The sequence below is a fragment of the Panthera onca genome, chromosome B1 (genome assembly GCF_046562875.1).
Source record: "Panthera onca isolate mPanOnc1 chromosome B1, mPanOnc1 haplotype 2, whole genome shotgun sequence".
Classification (NCBI taxonomy): domain Eukaryota; kingdom Metazoa; phylum Chordata; class Mammalia; order Carnivora; family Felidae; genus Panthera; species Panthera onca.
In genome coordinates, this window is record NC_138342.1 from 84,871,815 (window position 1) to 84,885,698 (window position 13,884).

Here is a 13,884-nt window from a genome sequence, read left to right on the forward strand (position 1 = left end):
GTCTTTCAGTAACAACAAAAAAGAATTATTGCTAAGAGATTCCTTCGAACCTTCCGAGTGTTTCATCTTGTTTTGAGCTAGCAAGCGAGAAGTGTAATAACACCCTATGAAAATAACATAAAATTCTAAAGATCTGGATATGTTCTTCAGAAGGAAAACTGTCCACTTAATATATATATAGCCATGAAGAAGCAAAATACGACTTCACTTTTACAGGTTGCTGCTTTCGGAACAAGCAAGTAAGCAAGCAAACAAACAAAAAACAGTTTTGTTTTTTAAAAGTATCCAGAATCTAAAAGTAGAAATGAAGCCAACAGCATTAGCAAAAGCACGCAGTCTGCAAAGGGTACAAAGAATCAGCCATGGCAAGTGCAACAGGGCAACAGCAAATAGGCTTAACTGTCCATTTATTGTAGCATAGAGTCAGCATGAGGCTCTTATAATCTCCACCAAGTGAGGTAATGATACTGAGGCCATCAGTAAGCTGCTAGGGAAAGAATACAAGGGAAGAAGTCAATGGATCCAAGAGTTTGATATATGAGAAACAAGAAACCAACTGTGGCTAGCATTTTTTGTTATTCTGTAACACAGGTAAAATCAAAAATCTGTGATTACATGCTGCTGGTGGCATCCTGCCTGAAAAAGCAGCTCAGTGTGAGAATTACTAAGTGCCTCTTGCCTGAGAACAAAAGTGAAGCAAGAGATAACCCAGTATTTCAGAGAGTATCACTTCCTTAAGGGAGAAAAGCACAGGAAAATAAAGTCAACTGTGACTAAAGATGTTCTGGACACTAAGAAACAAGACGAAATGAGTGAAAACATTTCTAAAATTATCTTTTCCTAGATGCACGAGGAGTTAGAATACATGTGAGACTTAGGCCACAGCATCTGCGTGTGTCTGTGATCTCTACACATTTTCCTATCTTTGTGAAAACAGTGTCTAATATCCTCAACAAATAGTGCCAATATTATAATGAATTATGAGTGCAGTTCATGCCTATTCTTAAAGATATAGATGTTTATTTCTGTGACACTGTTTTTGCAGGAAAACAAAAGCACCTTTTTGATACAAATATAGGTATAACCTTGCCTATGATGTCCATGTAATCTTTAGCAATGACTTTACATCACTTTAAAAGGAAGGGGAGGATTATAATTAAGAGGGCAAGCTATAGAATCAGATCTAGAATTGAATTCCACCTCTGTTACTTAAAACTTTTTTTTTAAGTTTGTTTATTTTGAGAGAGACAGAGACAGCACAAGTGGCGGAGAGGCAGGCAGAGAGGGAGAGAAAGAGAATCCCAAGCAAGCTCTGCACTGCCAGTGCAGAGCCCCATGAGGGACTTGAACCCATGACATCATGACCTAAGCCAAATCCAAGAGTGGGATGCTTAACTGACTGAGCCACCCAGGTGCCCCTGTTACTTAAAACTTTTAAAATCCAGATTCTTCATTTGTAAACTATGGTTAAAGCCACATTGCTTTAAGAACCAAAGGACATGAACATTCTGAAATACTTACATAGGTGTTGGCACGTAGAATACAAAACAAAACAGGGTAGCTGTTAACAGCAACAGTAATGATGCACAAGAATAAACAAGTAAAGAAACTAAACGTTACCTCATAACTTTTGAATAAGAGTTATATTCCCATTCAAGTACCTAAAACAAAAACAAAGCTGGGATAATTTTTGAACGTTAGTGGAGGGTTTTTAAATATTTTCTAACACAAAGTCTTATTAAATAAAGTGGTTTGAAAAAAATCAGCCCAAAATTTTAAGCACACTTTTGCTTTCATTTTTTCATTTACCAGGATTATGTTGATGTAAATTGTCCAAATGAGCATCTGAAAATGTACTTAATTATCCTGTGTATTTTAAATCTTATTCTATGTATATTAGAAGGACGGTGTCATAAAATTACATAGCTGGCAAAGACTTGAAGGTAATTATTTCCATTTCTTCATTTAACTATGATGGTACAAGGCTCAGAAATATTCAGAATTGTCCTCGTTGCCCAGATAGCAAGGTGGAGAGCCAAAATGGCAATGACAGCCTTCTCACTTCCGGTCCAGGGCTTTCCCCACATGAGGTTGTTCCATACATAGGACATATACAATGTGCTATCTGAGACTATCCTTATTAATAAATCTTTGTGTGCGGGGAGGGAGTGAGCATTGTGTATTTCTATGGAATAAACTGAAATGCCTTTGAAGATCTGGACACTTAATTGGGGAGCATAAGATGTAATTCTTATGTCTCTTCCTTCTTCCTCAAAGTCATCGTTGAAGTATCTTTTGTGAAGAATGAATATATTTTTATATAAACACACACATACACATATATGTAAGATATGTATATATAATACACACACACACACACACACACACACACACACACGCAAATGTATCAGTTAGGACCCTGTCTCCACGGTGGCTTGTTTAAAAAAGACGCACACATTAGTTAGAATTGAATTCTGAAAATATTTAGCAAGGGTTTGTATGTTCCCTGCAAACCAAACCCTCTGTCTTTATTGTGAGCTCTCTTAGTAAACAGGTATTTATAGAAGACTTTACACTTAACTTGTCAATATGATAAATTAGATAGTCTCTTGTTATGTTAGTTCCAATAAAGAAAGTCAACTTAAAGTTAATAACGACATTAAAGGAACTACCAGAAAGTAGAGAAATGTACGTGACAGTTTTCAAAATTGCTGACATTTCACACATTTCTCTAAGTTTTCTTCATTGTGGTATAAACTACAAAAACTAATCGAGTTATGTGGAAAAAGTTAACATTTTGGATACTTTGATATTTATGGTATTCCTAAAAAAGACTGTATGAGATAAATAGTGGCTACACAGCTCTCCCTTTTAGATTTCTTTTCTAAAAAAGAGGGAGAGGAACATTTAAACCATGAACTATCATCAAATCTTCAATTTGATCTTCAAAAATATTTTCAATTTCAAAAGGTAAATTACTAAGTTAGAGAACCTTGAGAGAAGAAGGGGCATTTATATTAAGGATCTGGGCGAAGTCTGAGTATTTCTCAGTCTTCGAAGCAAGCAAAGTTAAACCCTTACTTGGAGAATCTATTTCAATCCACGTCTTATTTTTTACCAGTTCTGACTTGGAGCAGGAGAGGAAAATAAATTTTATACGGTTTTTAAAATCACTTTGCAATTTATGAATCTAGCCTACACAGTATTGGCAAAATGAAATATATAAAAAAAAAAAAAATCAACTGTATATCTGCATCTACATCTTTGTATCTTTATTTATATAACCAGATCCATATATCTGTATCTATCGCTCCCCTTTCCCAGCAAGTGTCTACATCTGGTATCCCTATTTCTTCCCGGAAGTGGGGACAAAGTGGAAGACCTAGAATGGGACAAAAGCTGGAGTCACAGGTATCGCAGATCTAAGATCTCCGGAGTGAACAGGCCCAGAGAGTGTTAGGAGAAACGAGAGCAGCCTAAAAAGCAGGCAAGCGCAAGCTCCTGGGCAGTTTCACTTCCTCAGGGCGCCCACGCAAGGCCTCGTGGTGACCCTGTGGCCTGAGCCCCCGGGCTGCGTTTCCGGGCCCTGCGGCCAGACCCGCCCGTGGTGGGCTGACGAAGGGGGGCGTCTAGAGACGATCTCGCCGGGAATCTCGGGCAGCAGAGTCCTGTCCGCAGGCTGCCTGGCTTCAGCCGCCGCGATGCTGCCTGCAGCGTCGGGCCGGGCGGGCGGGAGCCGGGAGCGGGCCCCCGGCAGCCCAGCGCCCCCAGGTGGGTGTTCGCGCGTGCGGGCGGCGGGAGGGCGAGGCCGGCCGCGCGGCTCCGGGGCTCGGCGGAGACTGCGCGCGCACCCTTCGGCGATCATTGCGCTCGGGCTGCTGACGCCCGCGCGCGGCGGGAACCGGGGCACCGGAGCTGCCCCTTTCTTCCCGCCGCGTCTGCCGCTCGGCTGGCGACCGGGCTCCAACTGTAATGGGGGTGGGGGGAGGGGAGTGTGGTCTCTGGAGGGGCGGTCTGTCCGGGATGAAGTGGGAGCGCCTCTCGTTCGTCCCGTCAAAGTCCGCAACTTCGGAGTGCCTGGAAGTTTCCAGAGCGCGTGGGACAGGGCCCTCTAGTTTCTCCAAGCACCTGGGAATGGGTTTTAAAGTTAACCGCGTGTTTTAAAGTTCTGCGTCCTGAAAATTGTGTCAGCATGGTTTTTTGTTTTTTTTTTGTTTTTTTTTTTTTTTTTTTTGCAAAACCTCTTGTCCGGTTTACCTGCCCAGCCTTTCAGAATCCAACCCGGTAAATTTCTGGGATGGGCTGGGATCCGTTTAGCGGACGGGCTACTCTGGGTAGAGACCCCTCACTCCGCAGATTTTGCTACCTTGGTCAAAGGAGAAGCAGTCAGTGTGGTTGAATACATAAATGGATGTTAAGGCAGTTGTACTCAGTTCTTTTTGAGTGTTTTAAATGGATTTGTGAACTAATGATTGATTATAAAGTGTCCAGTTTTGAAATAAAAAAAAAAAAGCCTTCACTTGGGTATTAAGATTACTGGAGTTGTTCACAGTGAGAAATACAACAAGAAAATCTGAAAATACTAATTAGCCGAATAGAATTCTCCATAGCTTCCTAGCATTTTTAAAGGTCATGCTGCTTCTCTTGGATAGTGTGCATGTTTGACAAATACATTTTAAAAGACTGCGTTTCTTAAAATGGGAAGCATGTTTGTGATTTAAATGAGAAGAAAAAAATTAGAGTCCACGATATCTTGATGTGCTAACATTTATGATTTCAGCTTAACAATTTAGTTAAATAGAATGGGCTACGATTTGTGCAAACTTCATGATTGAACGGTTTAGCCAGAAAATGACTTTTATTCCCCTCGATAGTCAGGTAATAATACTTTGAGGTACTTGCTATTGTGAATAATGCTAGAGTGATGCGACCCAGTATTTAGTTCTGATTATTCCTGTGCCTCCTGTGTGATTTCCCCCATTTCCTTTGCTCCTTCCCAATGTGGTATTTATCACTTGCTTCATTTACCTCCTTTGGCCAAGGTAATTACATTTTTTTCTTATAGGAAGCTGACTTTTGGTATTAACCCATGCCTCTTCCTAGACATGAGTTGTCTTCTATGAGTAGTTCTGATTAATTCTTCTCATATATGGAGAGCTTTTTTGTGTGTCCTTTCTGTGTGCTTTGGACAAATGTTACCACAGCATGGTAGATTTTAGCTTAATGTGGCACGTTGTGGTGAAATTAGTTCACTGCTTCATTTTAGAGAAGAGAAAGCTGAGACCCAAGTAGTGATTTTCCCATGGTCACATAACTAATTATTATTTGAAGATCATCTATTCATCACGTCACCAACAACCTTTTATCCCCCTACAAAAGTTGCGTAGTTATGTGAGTATAAAATGGTAAACACTGTGAGTATCCAACTTGTCTTTTAATGGAAGCAGGAAAGATATGATACCCAGTACTAAAACAATGTAAAAATATGCATAGTGGATGAAAATTCCATTTAAAAATGTATTTTTCTGGTTTATGTTTAACTAGATACTGGCCACCAATGTCCAAATGAGAAATTCTTTCTTTGCTTTATTCCAAACCTAGTGATTTTAGAAACAAATTTAACTACTACCTTCAATAAGGACTGTTTATTTATTAAAGCACAGACTGTTACTCACCCCGTAGTTTTTGTGTATTTTTTATTAATATTATTTGATGCCTTTTATGAAGGGAGTTAAATACATAATTAGCTTAAAAACAAATCATCTGGGGCGCCTCTGTCAGTAAAGTGTCAGACTTCGGCTCAGGTCATGATCTCAAGGCTCCTGGGTTTGAGCCCCGTTGGGCTCTATGCTGACAGCTCGGAGCCTGGAGTGTGCTTTGGATTCTGTGTCTCCCTGGGTCGCCTCCCCTCCCCTGTGCGCTTGTGTTCTCTCTCTCCACCCCCCCCCCCAAAAAATAAACAGTAAAAATTTTTTAAAAAACCCAGAAGGCATCTACCGTGATTCACCATGTGCTCGATGCTTATGTATAACTTGTGAGAGACACGGTTTGTCTGGGTCTCTCTCTCTGTCATGAAGTTCTTGAAGATTTGAAGCTTTTTATTCTGTCTTCAGTCTTCTAACATAGCAAATAACCTTGATTTCTCCTTCCAAGAAAATACCTTGGTTCTTGTTCTGGCAACTGGTAAAACTTGCCTTCTTCAGACCAGCTGGAAACGTTCAGATAAAGTTGCTTTTGCTGAGATTTTAAAAGAGAGGTAGCTCTCTTAGGGCGTTTTCATTTTAACGGGAATAATTCTGTAATATCTAATGCTTAGGGTTCCAGACTTAAACAGCAGTGTATGTGGTGTGTACTTGGAGAATCAGGGGGAACTTTTTCACCACATCTATCTGAACACATTGTAGGTGATCATGCCCTACTTTTGAAGGCCTATGGACTCAGATTGCCTCACATCAGTCCAGCTTTATTGATTATTTGCTGTTCAATCTTAGACATATAACTAAATCTGTTATTACCTCAGTTTATCCATTTAAAAAGCAAAAGTGGAGACAATAATAATCCTTATTCAAAAGAGTCTTTTTGAGGATTAGAAGAGAAAATACATGTGAAGTGATTTTCAGGGTGCCAGAGCAAATAGTAATTGCTTAGTACATGTTAGCTATTATTTTAATGCTTAGGTCATTGGTCAATAGTGTAATATTTACATATAAAAGATAGAGTTTGTTTGGAGAAAACAAACTCTCTGTTTATGGAGAAAATAAAATAAAATTGGGGGAAAACTTGAATGAAGCCATCAAGTTCCCACATGAAACAAATTAGGGCATATGGCTTCCTGTAGAAAGATAGTGCTATATCCTTGGGGAAATATTGTGGGTAATAGTTGTGAGAGGAGAAAAAAAAAACCCACAATGAGAAGAACTAAGGATAGAGTGATTAAAAGGGCATTAGACTAGGGCATTTACAGGAAAGAATAAAATGGGAATGATTAAGACAAATTGAGAGCATGTTTTATTTACCCATATCACAGTACCAGTTATGATCTAGTTAAAAAATATAAATATATGTGGAAAAGTAAGCATCAAACTGAAAATTATGGGATCATTCATTGAATTATAAGAAGATGGAGAATCTACCCAAATATTTACTGCTTGGTTAAAAAAAATCCAATGTAAAGAATATCATTCCTTCCAAATATAAGTCACACGTTTTAAGAATTTAAATAGCTGTTACCTGATTACCTAAGTTACAGTTGCTATTTTATTACTTTATATATTATGTAATATCATACAGTAATTTTAGAGACAGCTATGAAATAAGAATAGGAAGGGCAGACATTCCAGAAGTTATTATTTAAAAATAAGCTGTTATATGGCCTTGTAATTCTTTCTTATTCTAAATATAAAGAATAGTATCCAAGTTTCACTGCAGACATTGAAATAGTCCAGGTGGTAAAAATACCAAATATTATATGGAATTATACCCGCTTTGTGTTTATTTTTCACTCAGATAAAAAGAACGATTTTTTTTTTAGACATTTACCACTGAATAGAAATGTCTTTGTTGTTTTCAAGTGCTCCTCACTGAAATAATCCAGAAAGACCACTTCCCTTTATAATCCTAAGAAGTGATTTATCAATGCCTTACGTATGGTCTTTTACAAGATTTCCTTTGTATCCAATTAATTAAAATAAGTTATGTTTTATCATACTTTGTCATCTTTTCCTTTCTTTTAAGCTCTTCTGCTTTTCTGTATTAGTAATTCCCATGCTTCATTTTTTATGTGTTCTGCTTTATAAAGAAGACATACTAAAAAAGTACAAGAATAGTTTCTGACTTGGAATTTCATTTGCCATGTGCCTCATTTTGGGGTTATGATCCGTGCTGAAGACTAAGCATCATCCTTTGATTAGGATCAATATTTTCACTCATTTTTTTTTGTTCTAATATAGCCATAGAAAGGATCATGCCTAACTGTCAGAAAAATAACATAGTGTCAAGACCACTTGAAGTTTTGGCCTTCTTTTAATAGCTGCCACTAATTGTGTTACTACTTTGAATTCATATGATATGGATATCACATTACCTTGATAGGTGAGAGCATCAAATTAGCACCTACTTTGAACAAGAAGTTATATGGTTCAGTATAATTATATGAAAATATTTAATAATTCATTGTGTTATTTCGTTTCCTACAAGAACTTGTCTAAACTATTAAAGTTGTAACTTCCAAGTCATCATACCTTTTTAGGAAGAGTTTAGAGAGCAGAGAAATACATCAAAGATGTGGGAAAGAAACATACCACATCAAAGTGGTATGATTCTGTAAAATCATGTCACTAGAATGACAACTTGTAGAGTATTTCTTGTGACTGTGCAAAATCCCTAAGGTTTACACATTTTCCTCATTGGTTGATCACATTTTATTTAGATTTAATAGACTGATTAAAAGTTTCAGGAGACAACTGCATTTTTAGTACAATTAGTGAACTGCTGCATCACTAATGAGAAAGTCAGTGAGATAAAATTGAGGCAAAATTCTACCTTTATTTCAGTTAATGAGATAATTTCCTTAATTCTCTCATCACTTGTCAATAAAAGTTTAAAACTTTCACTACTCCAGGCACTTATCTATAGACTGAGAACCATCCTTTATCATGTCCCATCCATCCGTGCTTGTGTTAAATGGGTAAAACCGTGGGTCATTCAGATTCCTGGAAATAGTCACTTGGGTCAAGTATAGGCATTTAAGAGGCAGCTTGCTGCCTTTGCTTACTGGCCAGTGATGTGTGTTGTCTGCTTTTACAGATTTGTTGGACTCAACAAAGCCTTTCTTTCCTTTCAAACAAGAGATAATAAGACTGTTGTCAGTGGAAGGGGGAAGGATAATGTTTAATGACACACAATAGAGGATGACAGCCAGTTGACTCTTGTCCACGATGGATCATTAGCAAGATGAATGGAGAGAATTAAGGAGGACTGAAAGAGGGAGTAGTCTTAGTTTCCAACTTTCCATTTCCAGGCCACCTGCACTTGTTTTTCTGATCTGGTCTCCATAAGATGACTGTGGTATCTTTACACTCATATTCTTTTTAGGTAAGGTAGTTTGAATGACTTTCTCTTTTTTTGGAGGAAAAAAATACATTTGGGGCTAGAATACCTGTATTTCTCAAATACTGTCTCTTCTGTTTCCATAAGCTTCTTCCCTTTTAGAGAGTTATTGTTAAGATGATGTCTATTCTGCATCTTTCATCGAAAGTTAAACAATCTGTGAATCAGGTCTTTTATGCACTGAGAATAGGATGCCTTCTAAGTCTAGTGGTTCTCCTGATAAGAATATTTGGAGTTATCTCACTTGATTACTGAAATTGAAGAAAATCCATGCAGTTATTTTTGTCTCTAAATTTAAAGTCCCTAGAGTTGGTGAGGAAATAATTCACTCAAAGGTTAATATTCTAAGAGTTAAGCACTATTAAGAAGTTTAGAATTTTGAATTATATAGTTATAAAATTGTATTAATCATAAAATTACAATAGTGTTTTTTAATAGTTTTAATAGGATGTTTTTACTTCCTTAAAAATTGATAGCATATTACTTCTAGCAGATTTTAAAAATGTATTTAAATCAAGGCCTACAGAGAGAATGCTTATGACATTTAATCTTAGTCAAGAAGAAAGAGGAGGTATAAAAGTAGCATAACTTACTAGCTAGTATCGCAGTCCCTCTGGGGGATTAAGTTTTTCAAACTTAAAGCCAGCTGAGAAATCAGCATTTATTAAATGAACCATACTCTTCCCAGTAAACTGAAATACAGTTGATGCTTAAGCAACAGGGATTTGAACTGTAAGGGTCCACTTATACACGTTTTTTGTTTTTTAATAAATAAAGTATAATACTGTAAGTGTATTTTCTCTTTTGCATGATTTTGTTGATATTTTCTTGTCTCTAGCTTATTTTATTGTAAGAATATAGTATATAATACATATATAAAATCTGTGTTAATAGACTGTTTATGCTATTGAAAAGGCCTCCAGTCAATAGTAGGCTATTGGTAGTTAAGTTTTGGGGGAATCACAAGTTATAGGAGGGTTTTTGACTGCATAAGGGGTTGATGCCTCTAACCCCCACATTGTTCAAGTGTCATCTATTCCATTTTTGCCATACCACAAAGTCTCATGTATCCTGGAATCTGCATTCTGAATTGTCTGTTCTGTTCCACTCATGTATTTGTTTATTTCCAAGCCAATATCTGCTAAGGAAAGTTCTCCTGAGGGATCTTCTTTATTTGATTTTATTTTTTAATTTTTTTTAATGTTTAATTTTGAAAGAAAGAGAGAGAGAGAGAGAGAGACAGAGCATGAGTGGGGGAGGGGCAGAGAGCGAGGAAGACACAGAATCCGAAGCAGGCTCCAGGCTCTGAGCTGTCAGCACAGAGCCCAACACGGGGCTCAAACTCATGAACTGTGACATTATGACCTGAGCCAAAGTTGGACATTTAACCTACTGAGCCACCCAGGTGCCCCCTGAGGGATCTTCTTTTCCATAATTTTCTTATTTAAGAAATCCCATAAATTTCTTATTTATTATTAGTTTTTCATTACTTACGTTAGATTATTTTATCTACTTCTCCCCCTTCCATGAAACAATTGGAATATTGTGTAACATTTGATTTGGAGACACTTAATGACAGCAATCTAGCCATTTTAGGCAGAAAGAATTTTGATATAGGAAATTAGCTTTTACATATTTGGTGTAAAGGATTTGGGAGCGATCTCTAGTCTGGACCACCAGGAATAATTTTCCTAACTAGGCTATGGGAACCAGTTTTCATAAGTGGCCAGGGGCATCTGCTATTTTATAACCATCAGGAAGCTGGGGAATCAGGAAGAATGAGCTGTTGGCACCTGAAAGAGACTGGTGCCAGGATCCCAAGAATTTCTGGCTCATGAGCCATCTTCTATTTGCTGGATCTGCACCAATAAAAATAGATGCCTTTCATTGCATTGGAATTGTATTATATTTATATACTTATTTGGGGAGAATCAACTTTAAATGCTATTAAATCTTCTATTGGATTAATTTGAGTAGAAAATTCTGTGTATAAAAGGTCCTAGGTTTCAGAAGAAATATATAGTAACTTGGTTTATTTAAACCACATGACGAAGTTGGAAACTTTCCACTCACTCATGTTATAACCACATGAAAGTTGAACTTTCCTGTTGTGGTTCTACGAGTAAATGTAACAAGAGTTTGCTTTCTATATTTAAAATGTCTTTCCAGGTAAATGAATTTTCTCACAAAATTTATTCTTTGAATCATTAATTGTTACCTTTGCATTAATATTATAGGAAGGAATATATCTAATGTTTTATTAGTTTTAAACAGTATAAGATGTTACAATGAAAAAAAAGCATGCACAACCTTTTTAAAGGAATGTTGTTAATGTTTTATTTATTTTTGACAGAGAGACAAGAGTGTGAACGGCAGAGGGGCAGTGAGAAAGGGAAACACAGAATCCAAAGCAGGCTCCAGGCTCTGAGCTGTCAGTACAGAGCCAGACTGGGGGCTTGAACTCACGAACACGAGATCATGACCTGAGCTGAAGTAGGAAGCTTAACTGACTGAGCCACCCAGGTGCCCCTTAAAAGAAATTTAAGATAGATCTTTGGATATAGATATAGAATTGCAGTTTAAAATATATCAAGATTTTTATTGTATTATAGAACAGTCACCTATTCTCCTAATCTCTCACCTGTTTTCCTATACATTTTTCCAATTTAACACCGTAAATATATTTTCAAGATAACTAAATATGTCTATGTTTGTGGATTGATTCTCTATATCAATATCTGTAACTATTCATATCAACTCAAATATTGAAACTGTCACTTATTGTATAATTTTAAACAAATTACTCATCTAAAATCCAATTTCTTGGGGAACCCGAGTGGCTGGCTCAGTCAGTTAAGCTGTGGACTCTTGATTTCAGCTCATGTCATGATCTTACGGTTTGTGAGATCGAGCCCCACTTAGAGCTCCACGCTGAGAGTGCACAGAGCTTGCTTCTGATTCTCTCTCCCTCTCTGTCTGCTCCTCCCCCACTCATGCTTACTCTCTCTCCAAATAAATAACTTAAAAAAATTCTAAAATCCAATTTATTTATATCTGAGATAAGAAACATATCTATTTTTGATATAATTGAATGTAATTCTGTATGTAAAATGCCTGGAGCATTTGTAGCAGGCGCTTAGCAAACGGCAGGTATTAATACCTTCAGTATTCAAATTTCACTTTTATTAGATGGAATGTGTTTACAGGATTCCTTGTCTGTATTTCTGGTGTCACATCTGAATCTCAAGATTGAGGGCTTCATGTAAAGGTCCTTTTTTGTTCTCCTGTTTAACCTTTCTAATTGTTCTATTAAACACAATAATATCTCAAACATGTTTCTCTGGTTATTCTCTACAGATTGAACTGGATGAAACCTATGGTCTGCCAGGAAAACAAATTATGTGATTTTATATGTGAAATTGTGTTTTGTCTTCAGGGAAACTAGTTAATGGGTAAAGAACAGTTTTCTCCCATTTTGAGAATTCAGTTTTTAAAATAATTAATGTTTATTTATTTTTGAGAGTGAGAGAAAGAGAGAGAGAGACAAAGCGCAAGCAAGGGAGGGGCAGAGAGAGAGGGAGACACAGAATCTGAAGCAGGCTCTAAGCTCCGAGCTGTCAACACAGAGCCTGATGTGGAGCTCGAACTCACAAACCACGAGATCATGACCTGAGCCAAAGTTGGGCGCTTAACCGACTGAGCCGCCCAGGCGCCCCAAGAATTTTACATCATATTCTTTTAAAATAAAAATGTGATTGGGGCGCCTGGGTGGCTCGGTCGGTTAAGCGTCCGACTTCGGCTCAGGTCATGATCTCACGGTCCGTGAGTTCGAGCCCCGCGTCGGGCTCTGTGCTGACTGCTCAGAGCCTGGTGCCTGTTTCAGATTCTGTGTCTGCCTCTCTCTCTGCCCCTCCCCTGTTCATGCTCTGTCTCTCTCTGTCTCAAAAATAAATAAACGTTAATAAAATAAAAATGTGATTAATTTTCATTTCTTTATTCTTGAAGATTTAGCCTACAACTATAAAGTATATTATCATACATCCTCTCTGCCCCTCCCTGCAAAGAAGAAAACCAACACACACACAAAAACTGGATAATAGCGGATTCAAAGTCTCTTAGCTTTTGGGATGAAGGCATTTCTAATATCATACAAGTAAAAATAACAGTTGATTTAGTTATATAGGTAAAGATTTAGTGATATCTTCAGAATTGCTTGAATTATGTCTAAGCAGTTTACTCCTAATAGAGTATAAATCTATATAATGTCTCACTTCAATCTTTCAGGGTCCGAAGAATAATAGGAAGGTTCTCCTAAGCAAATTTCTGGTTGAGAGTAACCTATGGGTAATTAGAAAGCATGTGTAATTATAGAAAGAAAGGGAGAGCTTTTCTATTTCGTTTGTGAGGACCAGTCTGCTGTGAAGTTAGCTATTAACACATATTTCATTCCTGCTTCTGCTTAGGAGAATATAGAAGATTCATTAAAAAGTATGTTCATATTTCATTTTATTACGTTAAAATATTTTATTGCTTTATGACTCCTTAGAACAATTTTCTCAACTGGTACATATAAAAACCTAGGCTCCTCATTCTTTAGGTAATTCTGCTACAAGACCTCTCTGTACTCATGATGAAAAGAGGAAAGAACATTTGGTAATACTTGCAGCATAGTAGGTGCTCTGTGATTGATAATTGTCATGCCTGTTGCTAGGTGAAAATGGTGGGCCACGTGGGAGATTATGAAGGGTGATTCATAATTTCTCTTACCTGATGGCC

At 37.3% G+C, this 13,884-nt stretch overlaps 1 protein-coding gene across 1 annotated transcript in view; it reads left to right on the forward strand.

Moving 5' to 3' along the window:
- Nucleotides 1-304: 304 nt before the first annotated feature.
- The window catches only part of BANK1 (B cell scaffold protein with ankyrin repeats 1), a 313,953-nt gene continuing 300,373 nt past the window's right edge, over nucleotides 305-13,884 (forward strand). Inside the window, exons 1-2 of the mRNA XM_060654547.3 lie at nucleotides 305-365; nucleotides 3,445-3,771. Of these exons, the coding sequence (XP_060510530.3) occupies nucleotides 305-365; nucleotides 3,445-3,771 (388 nt within the window). The remainder of the gene's footprint in view (nucleotides 366-3,444; nucleotides 3,772-13,884) is intronic.